The sequence below is a fragment of the Vipera ursinii genome, assembly GCF_947247035.1.
Source record: "Vipera ursinii genome assembly, chromosome: 2".
Taxonomy (NCBI): Eukaryota; Metazoa; Chordata; class Lepidosauria; order Squamata; family Viperidae; genus Vipera; species Vipera ursinii.
The window spans coordinates 232,951,318-232,970,577 of NC_139513.1; the positions used below are offsets into that span (position 1 = coordinate 232,951,318).

Below are 19,260 nucleotides of genomic sequence, written 5' to 3' on the forward strand. Positions count from 1 at the left end.
AACAGAGCCAGGGTTTAATGGATCCTCTCAATGGGTCCAAGGTGAACCCACTTTCTGGGTTCCGAAAGTCAACATTATTGTGTTTAAGGGATCATCAGACCCAGAGCTTGCAAACTCTTGTCAGACCACATGAAATAGCTTTCCACTCAAGGGGAGGGGGGGGAAAACCCAGCACTTTCTTTCCCTCCCTTATGAACGATGACCCACAACCCTCCACATTAAAAACCGCATTCTAAGATTTGAGGTTGCCATCGGATCTCATCAGACAAGCTGTAACAGGCATACAGAACGTGTATAGTCGGACTGCACCCTTCCAGAGCCAGAAAGTAAGAAGAAACGAGCCGTCTCCCCGGATTGTATGTAAGTGGTGATCAGTAAGTGGTCATCATTTGGTTGGAACAGGGGTCTTCAAACTTGGCCCTTCTATGACTTGTGGACTTCAACTCCCAGAATTCCTCAACCAGGCATGCCGGCTGAGGAATTCTGGGAGTTGAAGTCTACAAGTCATAAAAGGGCCAAGTTTGAAGTCCCCTGGGTTGGAACATAAAAGACGAAGTAGAAGCGGGAAGCGCTGCGGCCCGGTAAAATTTCGTCGGACTCCCAAAGGGTAGGCAACCTCGGCTCTCTCTTTTATGACTCGTGGACTTCACCTCCCAGAATTCCTGAGCCAGCTGGCTCAGGAATTCTGGGAGGTGAAGTCCACGAGTCATAAAAGAGCCGAGGTTGCCTACCCTTAACGCCAAGCCTTTTCCCTCCCAGCCTAGGAAGCCAAGGGCTTGAGCAAGGAACTGTTTAGTTAGCATCTCTACGCCACGAGGAGGAAATAGCCTGAACTCTACGGGGGGAGAGGGGAGGGAGGCACAAAGATGTTTTCCATCATTTGCTCAGCAAGGTCAGCTTTTATCATTTGGCTTTCCAGAGGAAGGGCTGAGATTCAGCTGTTGGGGGTGGGGTGGGGGGGGCGGAATGCCGCCTCTTCAGCTGATTTTTCTCCTCCAAGAAGCCCCAGGACACCACCCCCACCCCCGCGTCACGTCCCAACATCTCACCCCACCACCACCACCACCTCCTCCTCCCCATCCCCAACAAGTCTGAGTACCTCTGGCATCACGGGATCGGGAGTCACGCTCCTTGGCGGATTAGTCCTGGCTCCACCCTCGAGCCTTGCCAGCCAATCTGCCCTCGGAAGGGGCCGGGCCGCTTCAGACCGAAGAGACTTTTTAAAGTGAAGACCCCGGCCCGGAGCCAGTCAGAAGAGGGCGAAGAGGGGTTTTTCTGGTCGCTGTTTTACAGGTAAGCCAGCGAAGGGTTTGCAGCATTTCTGGCGGGGGTGGGGGGGGAGAAGGAAAGTGAGCGAGAGGCATGCGTCTAATCCAGCATCGCTCCTGACATTTGGGGAATTTGGGGTGTGAAAATGGGGTGGGGATGCCAGCGAGGGTCGGTGGCCTTCTTCTTTTCACACCGGTTTCATCTCTCAGCCTTTCTGGCGCTGGGATCCTTTAGGCGTGAAAGCCGGCTTGGGTGACTTTGGGTCATTCTCTTCCTCTCCCTCTCTGCCCACCTCCCAGGTTGGTGTTTGGAAGACGGGAGGGGAAAAAAAATAAAGTGGAATTTATAAACGATTCGCCGCCTTGAGTCAGCTATTGCAATAATAAAGGCGGGATAATCAATCTATTCCTCCACCCATCGCTTAGAAACGGGACGATCCGCATCGCTTCCAGGTAGTAAATATTCGGGGAGCCTTGTGTGTGTTTGTGTGCGGAGGGGTTGTGTCTTAGACTGGGTAAAGCTGGGCTTTCCTCCATCGCAGGAAACTGCCGATCGACTGGGGTTTTGGGGCGCGGGGAGCGGGAGGAGGACCATCGCGACCTGCATCCTTCCCATCTCCTTTGCTTCGTCTGCCGGGGACCGGTTCGATACTATTTGCTTCCTCACTCTTCCGAGACGAGGGCAACGAGGGCGCGCCTGTTTTGGTCGCTGTTTACGAAAGCTAGAAACTGGCGTGAGTCCCGGGCGTAGAGGAATGTGCTTGCCCTGCCTCGTCCTCGCTCTTTCGGAGACTTTCCCCGCCCCTCCAGTTGTTTGCCTTTTCCCCCGACCTGGGCTTGCCTCCCCCTTCTTTTTCCTCTGGAAGGCCCCCGCCGGCTTCTGCTTGGACCGGTTGCTTGCTCGCTTATCCCGGGCCCTTCCTCGCCTTGCCTCCCGGCGCCTGGAAAGGGAGGGCTCCGTATGTGTTTACTGGTGACGGGTCACGTGCCCGCTAGCGCCCCCCCTCCTCCTTTCCCAAGAGTAGGCCCCCGCATCTCCGCCCCTGCCTCGAAGTCAGGCCAGCGGAAGTGATTCCCGGAATATGGCCGGATGAGTCGTTTCATGCGCTTAATGAGGATTTGGTGGGCGCATCACACCGGCGATCGTCTGGGAAATTGCTACAAGATCGGAGCAAGAACCGAGCGATCCATCTGCTGGGCGGGCTGGATGGAGCGAAAAGGCTGTAGACCTAATTTAGTTGGTGCTGTGTAGTCAAATCTGTCGTGTGGATCGCATTCTGAATTACCTGGTTGTGCTACATCGGTCAAATGGACGGATATCATATTAGCACCGTATAATTTCTCCGAAGGGCAAATGGGGGAAATGAACGAAAAGCGATGCGAGCAATAAACAATCCGTGCTTGCCTGAATCACCACAGTTCCCCAGTCCTGAGTGCTTTAGTTACTCCTTTTCCATCTTTTTCCAACGTTAAGGACTGTAGTGTCACATCTCTTGCAAATAAGGAGGGAAGAAGCTGGTTAATTGTATTCTTAGCCGCGTTACTTAAAATGGGGGGGGGGCATATTGAATCGTGTTTTCCCTCTATTCATTCAGGTATATTGCTACACTCACCTAAGTTCCAAACCCAAGTCGGAGCTCTAAAGATACAGCTAACAATATCTAGCAGCTACAGTATCTAGCTGTACACTTTTGTTATTGTTCAGAAAGTACAGTAGTCCACTCCATGCTGGTGCAAGGGAAAGAGAATTCTAATCTTTAACTGCAGTCCCCCTTGACGTTGTTGCTCTGAAAAAAGAGTTGGCTATCAAAATATCCCTGTTCTTTAGTGGATCATTGCCTATATTGAATTGCTAAGCAGACTTGAATCTGGTTGATGCTTGGATGGGAGACTGTTGTCTAGGAGGTAGAAAACAAACAGATCATTCCCCCTGAGGTGAGCCAGGCTGCCAGCATCAAGCTTGATTTTCTGAAAATCCCTCCAGATCTGGTTGTGCCATTAGATCTGAGGACCTCAGGGCATTGGCATTGGTTATTAACATTTCTTCACCCATTGTTCCTTTTCTATAGCCTTGCTTTTATAGTTTCAGCACTTTCTAATAATGGTTGTTTATACTAATTATTGTTTTTTAGCTTTGTTGAACACAGCTGAGAGTCATTTGTTTTGTGACATGGGTGGCTATATAAATTTGGAAAAAAATAAAACCAGAAGATAGTAGGGACAAACCACTTCTATTTTGTTGGCAAAACACCACATGGATGTGTCTGTAGGCACCAAGAATCAAGTCACACCTGAAAGAGATTTTAACTTTACTTTTTGGCAATGGAACGGCAATTGTGCGGAACTTGTCTGATCCACGTTTATTCCCTGAATAAAAAAAATGTAACTATGTTTAAAAGTGTCCTTTGACTCTTCCTTACTTTGAACTCCCTGTGACTTTTGGCCAGTGACAACAATAACTTACAGAGTAGTTCCAAGGATAAAATTTGAATTCCCCCCCCCAAGAGCTTACTTTTGAGCATTTTGAGAAAAGATAATACAATAATAAGTACAGTATATCATTCTGAGTAGATATGCATTAGCTAAACATGATTCATTGCTGGAGATTTTTAATATAGTTTGCTTGTTTGTTTATTATTGCCACTCAAGTCATAGCAATAATGATAGGTGTTGTACAAGAATTAAAATCAGATAATAAACAAGTTGTTTTATGTATTACTGCCCTTAGTTGTTTTTGCAATTTTGTGAAATTGCAAAGTACCTACATAAAATCAAATTACTGACATGGGATGGGAGCCAGCGGCATTTCAACTAAATTTCATAGTCATTGCTTTCGCATTCATGAGTGCAGGCAGTAGTTCCTTTGCAGCTGTGTTTACACATTAGGCTATTGTACCTTGGCACAAAGTAATGACTGCATGGTTTGACACTATCAGGATGACAAGAGCTTGTATTTTTATTCCCATCTCATGTAATATAGGGGAGATCTTCATTTTCTGATTGGACAATTTTTTCACACTCTTTTTTAGACATTTCATGATGATCTATCTGTGCATTTTGGCCCTAAGTTTCGGGGCCTCCATTGCTGCTCCAAGTTTAGATCCCGCGTTAGATGATCACTGGCTGAGCTGGAAATCATGGCACAGCAAGAAGTATCATGAGGTGAGTTTCTCTTGGGACTCAAGAGCATTTACTGCTTCAGTGATTGACAAGGTATAAAACATGTCTTTCTTGGAAAAGGAGTCATGCGTTAGAAATAGTTAATTAGGCATCTTTACAAAAACATTTTTTTAAATATGGTGATTTGGTGTGTTGGCTAAATTATCAAAATGTGGTTTGGGATAACAGTAGTTTTGAAGCAAAGTTTCTGCAATAATTTAAATTGATAAATGAACTGGATTCCCTTTTGGAAATAGAATAGAATATTAAAGATATAAAAGAGCAGAAGCTTGATTTGATGTAATTTCCAAGTTAAATTAAATCATACACTTGTATGCATTAAATCCCAGCAATAAAATTCTGCTTATTTTGTTCCTTATTCATAGAAGGAAGAAGGATGGAGGAGAATGATCTGGGAAAAGAATCTGAAAATGATTGAAATGCACAACTTGGATCACAGTCTAGGCAAACACAATTACAGACTAGGAATGAATCATTTTGGAGACATGGTATGGATGGACAAAATTGCCAGGTTGTTTTTCTTGAGTAATTGCTTGCATGTTACACTGATGGATGTCCTCTTTCTTTAGACTAATGAAGAATTTAGGCAAGTGATGAATGGCTTTAAACAATCTCGGTCTCAAAGGAAATATAAAGGATCACAATTTCTTGAGCCAAACTTCTTGGAGGCTCCGAAATCGGTTGACTGGAGGGAAAAGGGTTACGTAACACCAGTAAAGGATCAGGTATGTGCCTTCCTTATTTTAATTGCCCTAAGGCAATTAGTGTAACATTTATCATAGCCCCCAGAGATGTTATTCTGAACATTAGAGGTAGAAAAATGGGGACAAAAAAATGGAAATGAGGAATTGGACCAGTTCTACAAGAAAAATTATAGCAATTGGAAGTATATTATGATAAAGAGGAGACAAGACAGAGGTATACAATGCATAATGTAGGCAACCTGGACAGAGAAATCTTTTTTTCCTTTTGTCATATTGTGATATGATACAAAGAACAATACAGACTTCTGTGTAATTCCTTATGGTAATGTCCACCAGTGTAAACAATTTTTAAAACAGACTGGTCAAATGTATGGAAATTCAGGCTTTCAGTGACTTTTAGTCATGATAGCTGTATAATAAATACCTCCTGAAACGTAGGCAATATCTAAAATGCAAACTGCTAGGGTGCAACAGTGGAAGAGACCTATCACAGTGCTACCCAAGAGTCTTCAAACTTGGCAACTTTAAGACTTGTGGACTTCAACTCCCAGAATTCCTCAGCCAGCCACAAGTCCACAAGTCTTAAAGTTGCCAAGTTTGAAGACCCCTGGTCCTACCTATGTTTATAGGCTTCACAAAGTCATCTAGAATAGCACAATGAAGACAAAAGAGGTTCATTTAGACAGATCATCGGCTTGTGCCAGCTGAAGCTAAGCCAAATGCTTTTCAGCAGTGCTAGTTAAAAATACAAGTTCCTTGTGCCAAGAACCTAAAGTAGTATGTACTTTGCAAGGATACCATGAGTTGTAGCATGCATTTTTGAAATAAGAATGATTGAAGTGCTTGTTCATTCAGTCTTCCCTCTGAAGATGGAGAGAACAGTTGTGTGTTTTTTTTTCCTCATGTACTGCTCTGTGTACTCTTACTCAGCCAGGAAATGAAAACATTGTGGAAAAACTGCTAGGTAATTTGCTGAATATGCACTTTTAGAATTCCATTACTTACAAAGCTGATCTGGTCTTTGTGTAGATTCTGTGATCAAAGTTAAAGGCTGGAGTCACACAAAACTCGTAATATAAGGTTAATTACCCAATTCCTGGCTTGGCACAATGCATTGAAACATAAGCTGCTGCTGGCTGGATTTCTAATATACTAAGCCATAAACAAGCTTAGTATGCAGTGTAAATCCGCTGTTATAGAAAATAGGAGATGGGAGTCCAAAGAGTTGGAATAGCAAGAGATTTAATTATTGCATGCAATAAAGATTAATAAGCAAAAATAACGGAAGCAACATTGGGAGATGGGAGCAGTTGTAGAGACAAGGTGAAGCACAAACTGAACTGAGAGAACAAAAAGTAGCAGACAATATTTTTCTACTGTTTGTTAAAGTAACAAGTTAGAATAAAATACATCACAATTTTTTTTAAAAAAAAATGCACGTTCCATTTCACCACAGGGTCAGTGTGGATCTTGCTGGGCATTCAGTGCAACTGGTGCTCTTGAAGGACAGCACTTCCGCAAAACTGGCAAGCTGGTTTCTTTGAGTGAACAAAATCTGATTGACTGTTCTGGGCCAGAAGGAAACCAGGGCTGTAATGGAGGACTTATGGACCAGGCTTTCCAGTACATCAAGGATAACAGTGGCATTGACTCAGAGGAATCATATCCATACATAGGAAAGGTAAAAAAGTCACTGTTGAATCAAGTTATGCCCCTTTGTTTTGGTCACTGACCAGCAAAACAAAACTTTCAAAACCAGGATTATATCTTTCCATCTTGATTTGTGAACTCCACTTGTTTTTTTTAAGTCAAATTCATTTGTCAGATTTATTTGATATGAGAATGTAATTCCTGCACTAATGACAAATGATTCTTTCATTCAAGGGAGGCTTCTTAATTGTTGTCCCCTACTTCTGAGGACAGTACTCCCCCAGATAGTCCCCACCTTAAGCATGAAAACCGTCTGGGTGACTTTGGGCCAGACTCCCAGACCAAGTCACCTTGCAGTATTGTTGTCATGGGGAAAACAGAAGAAGGAATTGCCAGTTTTAAGTTACTTAAAGATAAAGGTAAAGGTTCCCCCGCACATGTGTGCTAGTCATTTCCAACTCTAGGGGCCGGTGCTCATCTTCGTTTCAAAGCCGAAGAGCCAGCGCTTGTCCGAGGACGTCTCCGTGGTTATGTGGCTGGTGTGACTAGACGCCAAAGGCACACGGAACGCTGTTACCTTCCCACTGTAGTGGTCCCTATTTTTCTACTTGTATTTTTACGTGCTTTTGAACTGCTAGGTTGGCAGAAGCTGGGACGAGTAACAGGCGCTCACTCTGTTACGCGGCACTTGGGATTCGACCCGCCAAACTGCCGACCTTCTGATCGACAAGCTCAGCGTCCTAACCCAGGATTTTAAAAAAATCTAAAATACATAAGTAAGAGTTTTACAGAATGCTTAAATTATCAAATGAAGACTATTTTTAAGATATGTGTAATGAGTATCCAAATCTTAGAGACTGCTAAACTCTCTCCCACAATTTTTTAACAGGTTTACACATAAGTCATCACATAACTTTGTTGCTAGAACCCGTTGGTTGTCTTCTAGTAATCCACACAAAGGCAGATTGGAAACAATTATTATATTGGAATGACAGAAATGGTTGATAAATACAGTAGAAACTCCTTTAACTTGGACATAGGACTTGTTTTTCTGCTTTGTTTTGCAAGCAGAACATTTGGTGAATTGGATTGTTCCAGGAAGTTTATGTTGAGATACAATCATTTCATCTTACTCATGCAAACAAAATAACTACCGCAAAATCTTTCCTGCTATTTCAAATTTACAATGGAAAATTACAATGGAATTACAATGGAATATTTATAGATGAGCTAATCTATATGTATATTTCTTGTAGTCTTTTCTTAGTTTTACTGCATTTTGTATTTACGTTGCATGCAGTATGAAAATGACCAGAAAGAAATGAGACTCCATAGCAAAGGATATTAATATTTGCAGATGAAGTAACGTAGTATTTCTACCTTGTTTTAGGGCTTATTGCCTTTTCTTATTTATGCAGTCCAGAGATTAGTAGCTTCAAATGGCTAAGTATTAATCATGGGCAGCCAAAATACATAAGGCATGCTCTAAAGCAAGCCTCATTTATCCATAAACGCTATCCATCCTTCAGCTGCTATCTCAACTACCATTGCACCTTTCTGTTCTTTACATGTTAAAAAAATGGCTGTCCAAATTGGAATCCTTGCCTTCAGGGTAAGAAAAGCCAGAATCTTCCTTTCAAGCGAAATAGCTTGAAAAATTGCAGTGTTAGGTTCCGTACATTTTTTTTTCTAGCTGTATGAAATAAACATTTTGTTTTATAGCGGAACTAGCTAACACCTTGAAAAATGGAGCTTAGCTCTTAACCACTGCACTGATTCTTTTTTTTTAAGGATGATGAGGATTGCTTGTATAAGCCTGAATACAACTCTGCTAATGATACTGGCTTTGTGGACATCCCTGAAGGACGGGAAAGAGCTTTGATGAAGGCAGTGGCTGCAGTTGGACCTGTCTCTGTGGCTATTGATGCAAGCCACACCTCTTTCCAGTTCTATGAATCTGGTGAGGATTTATGAAAACAAACTTTTGAATGAATTTATTAATCTACTGCCCTCAAGATGCACTGGATGAAATTCCCATCACCTCAACCATCATTATAACCTATACCTGGAATTATTAGGGTTGTGGTCCTATGTATCAGGAGGGCACAGGGTTGGGAAACTATAGAACAGAGCATTGGTGGTGTGCATGAAATGGGACATAACTGAAAAGGTTCCAGAGTGCTTTAATAGCCCCCAATTCAATTTGTATGTGAGCAGTATTTATTCACACATCCATCCATGCATGTCTATGCATACCTGCCTGTCTCAATTCAGGCAAGGATTATCTAAAACGAGCTGTTCTTTATATCGTATAGCTCATGCACAGCTATACAAGAATATTGTGTGCCCATGTATTGTCATAGTTGTAATTAGTGTGAATTGCTAATTGTGTTAGGAGTAGTACCAGCATATCACTGAGTTCAGGACATTTCCTGTTTGTTTTTATCTTAATGAAAAAGCATTACCACCACTTCTTACTTTGTTTAACAGTGCCTATTGAGGAATCCATTCAACTTGGTTTAGATTTCTTACTGTTATTTGTGCCTGATGTTGATTCCATTACTCTGTGTTCTCCAGGATTGAGGAAGGATATATTGAGTTGAGAAACCACCAAAGCTTTTCAGTAGAGAAAAGCAATCAGGAAAGGTCCTCTTCTGCCATGCAAAGAATGGGAAGATGGACCACTATGTCTCTTGGTCACTCCAAAATCCAGAAAGTGCTAACAGTCACTTATTCAAAAACATCTACATATGTTAGAGGAGTCTTGATTGCAGAGGATCCGAAGCTTGCTTAGTTTTGTGCTGAACTTCTTATAAGATCTATTTTGTGGTGGTTCTGCCTTCAACAAATCTACCTAAAAATAAGGGTCTCCCCTCTACTTGGTGGAAAGAGATTGTACTTTGTGAGATGGTATATAGATTTTGAAATTTTGTTTCTTGTTCTGGCACTACTTTGGGCATTATTCATTATTTTCAGCAAAAGTTGGATACCATATAAATTGGGAAAAGCGTAACTCATTAGAAAGAAAACACTTGTCTAAAGCTCTAAATCTGCTAGCCTTTATTATCAAATATATTGTTTGATGATTGGATTATAAGATAGTCTGCCAAGACACATATCTTATCAGATATATATAAAACCTTGGTCCAAACACCTCATGGGAATAGGTACATCATGCTAAACCAAAACGTAAGACCCCCTAATGGCTTAGTATTAATACAATTTCTTTACAGTATGCACTCGATGGCAAAATCCCATTTGTATGCTTTTTTTTTTATTGAAAAGTTTTAAAATACAGTTTTCCTTTAAAAAACCCCCCTTCCCCCTCCCTCCTCCCCTCCCTGCCTCCCCCCTATCTCCCCCCCCTCCCCCTCTCCCTCCTCCCTCCCCTGCCTCCCCCCCCTCCTCTACTTCCCCTCCTCCCCCCCTCCCCCCCCCCCCGACTTCCCAGAGCAAAATACAAGGTATATATATAAAAAGCAATCATAAACAATCATATACTAACAATTATAAACTCTAAAATCCATCACTCTCTAGCTTATATAGAGTAAACCAATCCTTAATAATACTAAATATGTATAAAGAACTAAAATAAAAGAAAACTAGCATCATTCCCATCTATGTTCTTCCACAATTCACTATTACCTAGACATATTCTCATTTACACATCACAAGCATCTATCCCTATTAACCTCTCTAACCAAAATAGGCTATAATATATAGTTCTTACACAAATTAACCCGCATTAACCCACAAAACTTTCTTCCTCTTCTTCTGTAGTAAATTGTCCATTAATTCCAAATTGAAGATTCTGTTACCATACATATCATCCCAAAACTCTTAAAAACACAACTACCACTTGACTGTAAGTATATTGTGGAAGTTCCATAGATTTCTACTGGTCTTATTTTTTTATCTTTTTTGAGCGTTTTAAGGCAGCACGCGTCACCCTCTGTTCTCTAGGATCATCCAAAAGAGTTGCAGCTTGATCTCCTCCTGTACCATTCTCCTCTATCTGTCCATCTTCATCCTCTTGATGTTCTCCTTCTCCAGATCCCTCTGCAGCTTCCAAAAGTGTTGATGGGGTTGCTTTTAAGACATTGTTGTAAAAATCATGCGCTTGCTTCACAGTACCCAAACAGTACCTTTTGCCATCATACATGAAGCTCAACCCAGCTGGGATCTCCCATCTGAACCTTATATCTCTTTGCTTGAGCTCTTGCACAAGAAATATAAAGTCCTTCCTTCTCTTTAAAATCTTTGGAGGAATTTCTTTTAGAACCAAAACTTCTTGACCAGCAATCACAACTTTAGTATCATAGGCAGCTTGTATAACTTCATCTCTAATTTCCCTTTTTACAAAATAAACCACCACATCTCTAGGCAACTTTCTCTGTTTAGCAATCCACGAGTTCACACGAAACACTTTGTCCATGCCTTGTTTTATTTCAGATGCTGGATGGTTCAATACCACCTCAAAAGCCTCAGAAACCAGCTGCTTTAAATCTTCCTTAATATTCTCTTTTAGGCCTCTAATTCTAACAGCAAACTGCATCTGGTAAAATTGAGCCAGACTCAGTTCGCTATCCATTTTGCCTTTTAAATCTTCAATTTCCAATACTCTTGCTTCTAATATAGCATTCTTTTGAGTCAAATCTTCCACTTTGTCATCCAGCACCTCCACACATTTAGCTACTTTATGCACTGAGGACAAAATGTCTACCTTCATCTCTCTAAGTTTCTGTTCCATCCTTTCTTCCATTCTCTGCTCCAATTTCTCCAATTTCTCCTCCATCTGTACAAATTTAACACCCATTGACTCCAAAATTAACTGGGTATGTTTTTCAAGATCCTTCGATGTCAATACATCAGGAGAATGCAACGCCTGCAGTAATGATTGTTGTTGCACCAGAGAATTTCCAGCACTCCGAAAAGTTCTAGGGGGAGGTTTAGCCGCCATCTTTTACTTACAATTGTGACGCACTTTCACTTTAAGTTTTAAGCAAAGTCCATCAAGCTTGAGAGTAAGATAAAATAATCCTCTTCATCTCTTCATCTTTCCCTCTTGTACTGCTCTGCCTGCTCTTTTCCTTTCATAGTCTCTCCTTCAAGCAGGGATGGTCGCAGACGCCTGGCTCTGCTCCATAAAGTCCGGAGCAGAGACGCTAGCCAGCTGGGAGCAGCCCAGGCTACGGGGGAGTTCAATCCTTCAGCTGCCCAAGCTCCAAGCTCAGGCGGCCCCGGAGAACTCGACCCCTACCTGGGGGCTCACCCCCTCCTCTTCTCCCGAGGAGGGGGCTTCAAATTCGCCCGAACAGCTGATCGGCGCTGTTTCGGGCGAAAAATCACACAGCTGAGCCGCGGGCAGCCCGGGAAGGCTGTCTCCGGCGCCGCGGAGCCACCAGAAGTCAGTATTAATACAATTTCTTGAGAAGTTACTGATTTTTGGAAGCTGATCAACTGTTCTAATTCTAGGTGTTTACTATGAACCACAGTGCAATAGTGAAGAATTGGATCATGGTGTTCTTGTTGTTGGTTATGGATATGAAGGTACAGATGACGATAACAAGAAGAAGTATTGGATAGTTAAAAACAGGTATGCTTAGAAATTTTTAAAAAGACACTTGCTTCTGCGGAGGAAAGCCATGGCAAATCTAGACAGCACACTAAAAAACAGACATCACTCTGTCAACAAAAGTGCGTATAGTCAAGGCTATGGTCTTCCCAGTTGCAATGTATGGCAGTGAAAGTTGGACCATAAGAAATGCTGAGTGCCAAAGAATTGAGGGCTTTGAACTATGGTGCTGGAGAAGACTCCTGCGAGTCCCTTGGACTGCAAGGCGATCAAACCGGTCAGTCCTAGAGGAAATCAACCCTGACTGCTCTTTAGAAGGCCAGATCCTGAAGTTGAAACTCAAATACTTTGGCCACCTAATGAGAAGGAAGGACTCACTGGAGAAGAGCCTAATGCTGGGAAAGATTGAGGGCAATAGAAGAAGGGGACGACAAAGAATGAGGTGGCTGAATGGAATCACTGAAGCAGTAGGCATGAGCTTAAATGGACTCCAGAAGATGGTAGAGGACAGGAAGGCCTGGAGGAACGTTGTCCATGGGGTCACGATGGGTCGGACATGACTTCACAGCTAACAACAACAACAGTGCTTAGAATATTTAGGAGTTTGTTTCACAAATTTCCTCTGCATTCTTGCTTTCAAATGCAGGGGTACTAACAATGAGGCATGTGAGCTATTAGACACAGGTAGTCCTCAGTTAACTAATCAGGAACTCTATTGCTAAGTGACATGGCCATAAAGTGGGGGGAAAACTCACATGTCCACATTGACTTAGGGTAGCAGTTGTGGTCATTGAGTGAATTGCATGTGGTGGTTAAGCACAACATCACATAACCATGACTTCCTGCCAGCTTCCCAATTGACTTTGCTTGTTGGAAGCCAGCAGTGAAAGTTACTTTGGTGATCATGTGACTATGGAATGCAATGACCTTTGTAATTGCATGCAAGTTTCCAAGTACCAAATTGTGATCATGTGACCATGAGGGAACTAATGGGCACGGATTTGAGTACTGGCTGTTAAAGTTTCCTCATTCAGTGCCATTGTAACTTCAAAAGGCTGCTGAACAGTTGGTCACTAAGCAAGGACGACCATTCCAACCATTTCTGGAATTCTGGAAAAGTCAAGTCTGAAGATGTAAAGTTGGTGCCCTCCAACTCTCAATTACAGATCCTGCTTGTTACATCTGATGGAAATTGTAGGATCGTTCATGTCTTAATGTAAATAGTTGTAAAGTTCTAGTAATGAACAATATAAAAATAGCATTATTTTTAAGAAAAAAATCTCAATGGGCTAATGGTTCCTTTTCAATGTCGATGTCACACACTAAAAACTATAGTTATTTGTTTTTGGCAACCAAGGCATTTCCTAACAATTTCGTGTGTAAACTAAATCAACTGATTTGGCATTGGGGTGAATGCAGTCATCTGAGCTTGTGAACTGCATTCCTTGTTTTGTTACCTTGTTTTTAAAAATCTTAAAATCCATAAAGCAGTGTCGTATGGTGGTTACGGTGCTGAACTGGCACTGGGGAAACCTGGGTTTTCAATCCATGGGAATGTTATGGGTTCTTCCTTGCACTGCTGAAGGAGAGGCACAAGATACACATGTTAGCAAAACAAATGAAACGAGAGTGAGTATAGATTGGTCAGGAAATGTTACTATCCTCCAAAAAAGTGGCATGTTGGATGTACAGGTTACAATACTACATCATAGGGAGGGCCTCCTTAGGGTGCCGCCGGTCAGGGAATGCCGGCGGGTGATCCCCAGAGGGAGGGCATTCTCTGTGGGCGCGCCTGCCCTTTGGAATGATTTACCTGTAGAACTCTGGACTGCCCCCAACCTGCGCTCGTTTCGCCAGGACCTGAAAACCTGGCTTTTCGATCTATCTGGCCTGGACTGAGGGGGTTTTTAGTTTTAAGTTTTAACATTGTTTTATTGTTGGGCTATTATTAATTTAATTCTTTTTAATTCTATTTTTATCTTAATTTATATTGTCTTTTAAACATTGCCCTGTAAACCGCCCTGAGTCCTTCGGGAATAGGGCGGTATAGAAAACTAATAAAATAAAATAAATAAATAACTTTGTATGTTATGTGCACATACTACATTCTAAAAAGAATCTTGGCAGAGTGGAAAGATTCCTAACACACTCTTATATTGTTCTTTTCAGCTGGAGTGAAAAATGGGGAGACAAAGGCTACATATACATGGCTAAAGACCGAAACAATCATTGTGGAATAGCTACAGCAGGTAGCTACCCCTTGGTATAATTGTGCAAAGAAAAGTGTCACCTGGGACAACCAGAGCCTCCTTAGATTGACAGAAAGATGAACCACTGGAACAAGGTCTCTAGCTTGTTGGTCTCTCTTGGCACATTCTGGGGCCACCAAAGTATTCTGGCATCGAAAGGATTTTAAACTGACAATTGCACATATTTTCTAATGTATTAGATTGTATCGGTTTCTTCTGAGAACTAATTTGTGATTTAATTTTTTTTTACCTTGAAACTCTCTGATGTTTACTTGATGGCAAGAGAAGCCTTCTTTTTTTAAACTTTAATGTAAATGTTGCTTATGAGCCCGAGCTTGTAATACTGATAGCTTGCAGCCAGCTATTTTATTTTTTAAACTGCAACTTGCACAAAGTGTTACAGCACCCAGAAATAAATACTGAACATTTCAATATCCTTCTTTGAGCTTTTGAGTTTTATTTGTACATTAAATTTGTTTTCTTGTTGTTGTTTTCATTTTGGGTCAGCTGGGACAGTCATTTTCTGGAGTGGTTAAATCTGCTTATCGGATGTTATTTTCCAAGCAAGACCGTTTCCTGAAAAGGAAGCAAAAGAGAGTGTTCTTCCTTTTTCCCTTATCTCAAAGTAAATTCTCTCTTCTGTTTGGCTAATGTTTTATACAACCAGAAATATCCTATTGGGGAAAATGTGAACAAAATACAAGCAGTAATATTTAGCTGTGTTGGTGTTTCTTTGCTGCAGTGTAGAAAAGCACTTAATTATAGTAGAATTGCCTGCCAGTGATATGGGTGATTTCAAAAGTAGATTGGCAGGGACAAAAACAACTAATGTGGATGTAATTATAATCCACACTTTGGCATTCCTAAACAGAGAGAGCCAATTTAGTGTGGTGGTTTAAAACACAGGACCAAGGGCTAGGGCAGGGGTCTTCAAACTTGGCCCTTTTATGACTTGTGGACTTCAACTCCCAGAATTCCTCAGCCAATGTGCCCCGCTGGCTGAGGAATTCTGGGAGTTGAAGTCCACAAGTCATAAAAGAGCCAGGTTTGAAGACCCCTGGGCTAGGGACTGATTTGGGACCAGTCATTTTCTCTTAGCCATGGCAAAATCTCTTCCAAAATGTTGCCAAGAAAACATTACTGGTCTGTGAATCTAGTCCTTGATGCAGGATCAAAACGAACTAATTCAAATAGCACCAGCTTTTAGGAAGAGCGATGACTGGGTCCAGGAGTTGAGGGAGGTTTCAAGATTTGACAATGCAATCTTATACATGTCTATTTGGAAGACAGTATCAAGTCAATAAAAGCTTCTCTAAAGGAGATTATGTTGGATAGGCTGCTGGGAGTTGTCCAGTATTGGGGAGAACCATATGTTCAACTTTTTAAAAGAGGGAATTGGTATCTCAGGATATACAGGTGAAACTCAAAAAATTAGAATATCGTGCAAAAGTTCATTTATTTCAGTAATGCAACTTAAAGGGGGAAACTAATATATGAGATAGACTCATTACATGCAAAGCAAGATAGTTCAAGCCGTGATTTGTCATAATTGTGATAATTATGGCTTACAGCTCATCAAAACCCCAAATCCACAATCTCAGAAAATTAGAATATTACATGCAATCAATAAAACAAGGAGTGTACATAGAACAATATCGGACCTCTGAAAAGTATAAGCATGCATATATACTCAGTACTTGGTTTGGGCCCCTTTTGCAGCAATTACTGCCTCAATGTGGCCTGGCATGGAAGCTATCAGCCTGTGGCACTGTTGAGGTGTTATGGAAGACCAGGATGCTTCAATAGCGTCTTTCAGCTCTGCTGTATTGTTCGGTCTCATGTCTCTCATCTTTCTCTTGGCAATGCCTCATAGATTCTCTATGGGGTTCAGGTCAGGCGAGTTTGCTGGCCAATTAAGCACAGTAATCCCACAGTCATTGAACCAGGTTTTGGTGCTTTTGGCAGTGTGGGCAGGTGCCAAGTCCTGCTGGAAAATGAAGTCAGCATCCCCATAAAGCTCATCTGCAGAAGGAAGCATGAAGTGCTCCAAAATCTCCTGGTAGATGGCTGCATTGACCCTGGACTTAATGAAGCACAGTGGGCCAACACCAGCAGATGACATGGCTCCCCAAATCAATACAGACTGGAGCGGCTTGACAAGAGGAATACGACATTTGAAGCCCATGTCCAGGATCTGTCTGTGTGTGGTAGCTCTTGATGCACTGACTCCAGCCTCAGTCCACTCCTTGTGAAAGTCCCTTTTCCTGACAATCCTCTCCAGGCTGCGGTCATCCCTGCTGCTTGTGCGCCTTTTTCTTCCACACTTTTCCCTTCCACATACCGTAACTTTCTATTAATGTGCTTTGATACAGCACTTTGGGAACATCCAACTTCTTTTGCAATTACCTTTTGAGGCTTTCCCTCCTTATGGAGGGTGTCAATGATGGTTTTCTGCACAACTGTCAGGTCAGCAGTCTTCTCCATGATTGTGATTCCTACTGAACCAGACTGAGAGACCATTTAAAGGCTCAGGAACCCTTTGCAGGTGTTATGACTTAATTAGCTGATTAGAGTGGGACACTTTGAGCCTAGAATATTGCACCTTTTCACAATATTCTAATTTTCTGAGATTGTGGATTTGGGGTTCTTATGAGCTGTAAGCCATAATCATCACAATTATGACAAATCACGGCTTGAACTATCTTGCTTTGCATGTAATGAGTCTATCTCATATATTAGTTTCCCCTTTTAAGTTGCATTACTGAAATAAATGAACTTTTGCACAATATTCTAATTTTTCAAGTTTCACCTGTATATACATTGTCTACTATATATATAAAATAGGTACACAAAACATTGGAATCCTGAGAAAGTATGAAGAACTGATGTATGAAAATTCAGTAGACATAACAAATAATCCTGCAAACTCTTTCTGTAGATTTCTTAGATTGGGTCAGGACTTAATCCTTGTGACTCTTAAAAGCTTACCTTTGTTTTTGCTGGACATGGCTTGGTAAACAAGGTTTTTCCACTGTCCTTGACTGGTGAAAAGTAAGTTGATCATTATGTTCTTGTGAAATAAGCCAACCTGATCCCTAACTTGTTGACTCAAAAACTGGTCACACTAAACTAAGCAGGACTTGCTTCTGAAAAAAAGCATGCTGGAAAACTGCAGTCTAAATTATGTATACAATGCCAAGTTACTGCAAGACAAGACCCAATTTCTCATAATGCTTTTCAAGCAATTCTTTTTACATCGGCAAAACTATCAAAAAAACATCCCCCGTGAATGTCAGTGACAGGAAAGCACATTGTTTTCTGTAAAGATCTGAAGCATCAAAGGTTTGACTACACAGGAAATGGAACACTTCTAAAGGCTGGCAAGTTTGAAATGGGAGAGGATGAAGTTAAATGTGCTGAGAATGCATTTCAAAATAAAGTATCCTGGCTCTTGCCCCATGTTTTGTTTTCAAACACAATAGCACATGACTGTAAATAAGGATATCTTGGCACCTTTCCCTTAGTGCTAAACTTCTGTTGGAAGTTAAACAGTAATTGGCAGAGAAGTGGCCCAGGGACAACCTCTTTACAGGTATATTCATTGATCTATCTGGTCAAGAATTTTTGCTGCTATAATTGCCTCCTCCATGGATATTGGCAGGCTGGTTTAATATTCATGTATCTTATTCAAATCATCTTGCCCGTGACTCTGGGTGTCTAACAACTTTAAAAACAACTTTAAAAACAGCAGATAAAACCCTCCCTTTTTTGACCCTTTAATCCCTTAATTTGGGGTACAGTCAGAGTGACTGGATAGAATTGAGTGTTTACTGGCTGGATGTAATATGGAAGATCAAAACAGAATAGAGACTTGGCCCACAAATGAAATAAATCAAAGGTGTCAACATAAGATATTAAGTATGTTATTGTGAGATTTTTTTCTAAGAAGATAAATGCAAGTGAGTAATATCGCTAAAGCTGTAATGAAGAGGGTTTCTAGTTACAGTATGTGCATGCTCATATTAGCAGTCCTGACAATTTCACTTACTTCCCTGGAAGATATGGGGGGGGGGGGAAATCAGAAATGAATAGAGGCTATTTTTCAAACCAAACAAATCAAGTCATCTGTAATAAAATTGAATAGAATTATTGTAAATTTCTCCTAAATCCTTGTTCCTAGATGACCCTCTGTCTTGTATAAATTGCATTTCTTCCAGCAAAACGTCTGCTAGCAAGATTCAAGCTCAGAGGTTTCTTAAAATAAATGTTCCTCTTTATTGTTCCTATTTATTTCTCAAGAAGAAGGGATGTATAATTACTAAAAAAATGGACACATTTACTTTCTTTTAAAAAATGTGCACTCAAAAGGCAGTGAACCTTGAACACGGAGTTGCTCAGAGAAAACAAATACTTTGATCTCAATTAGCCCCTCACATTCATATAGTGATAGACTCAATGCAGCAATAAATATGCTGCAAATATGCTCCTAATTGGAAAACCTATTATTAACCTATTAAATATATAGAACTGAGAGAATAAGCCACAATCTTTTCCCTTACATGTACTGCAGTACTGAGAAGACAAGGATATCATAGAATACATAACAGGCATGGTACTGGTTGATAAGTTCTCTT

At 41.3% G+C, this 19,260-nt stretch overlaps 1 protein-coding gene and 1 long non-coding RNA gene across 4 annotated transcripts in view; one reads left to right on the plus strand and one right to left on the minus strand.

The window, feature by feature from the left end:
* LOC310633973 overlaps window positions 1-1,114 on the minus strand; it is a 44,300-nt gene extending 43,186 nt beyond the window's left edge. The window contains exon 1 of the long non-coding RNA XR_014491129.1: window positions 1,100-1,114. This is a non-coding gene — a long non-coding RNA (uncharacterized lncRNA). The remainder of the gene's footprint in view (window positions 1-1,099) is intronic.
* CTSL (cathepsin L) overlaps window positions 1-15,062 on the plus strand; it is a 52,081-nt gene extending 37,019 nt beyond the window's left edge. The window contains exons 2-9 of one of the 3 annotated variants that reach the window (XM_083351997.1): window positions 1,972-1,985; window positions 4,296-4,430; window positions 4,814-4,936; window positions 5,018-5,173; window positions 6,609-6,833; window positions 8,594-8,762; window positions 12,278-12,398; window positions 14,547-15,062. In XM_083351997.1, the coding sequence (XP_083208123.1) occupies window positions 4,305-4,430; window positions 4,814-4,936; window positions 5,018-5,173; window positions 6,609-6,833; window positions 8,594-8,762; window positions 12,278-12,398; window positions 14,547-14,646 (1,020 nt within the window). In that variant the 5' untranslated portion in view covers window positions 1,972-1,985; window positions 4,296-4,304 and the 3' untranslated portion in view covers window positions 14,647-15,062. Of the gene's footprint in view, window positions 1-1,196; window positions 1,294-1,548; window positions 1,569-1,971; window positions 1,986-4,295; window positions 4,431-4,813; window positions 4,937-5,017; window positions 5,174-6,608; window positions 6,834-8,593; window positions 8,763-12,277; window positions 12,399-14,546 lie in introns of those variants that run through there. The other 2 variants (XM_083351996.1, XM_083351998.1) reach the window with 2 other exon arrangements.
* The last annotated feature ends 4,198 nt before the right edge of the window (window positions 15,063-19,260 follow it).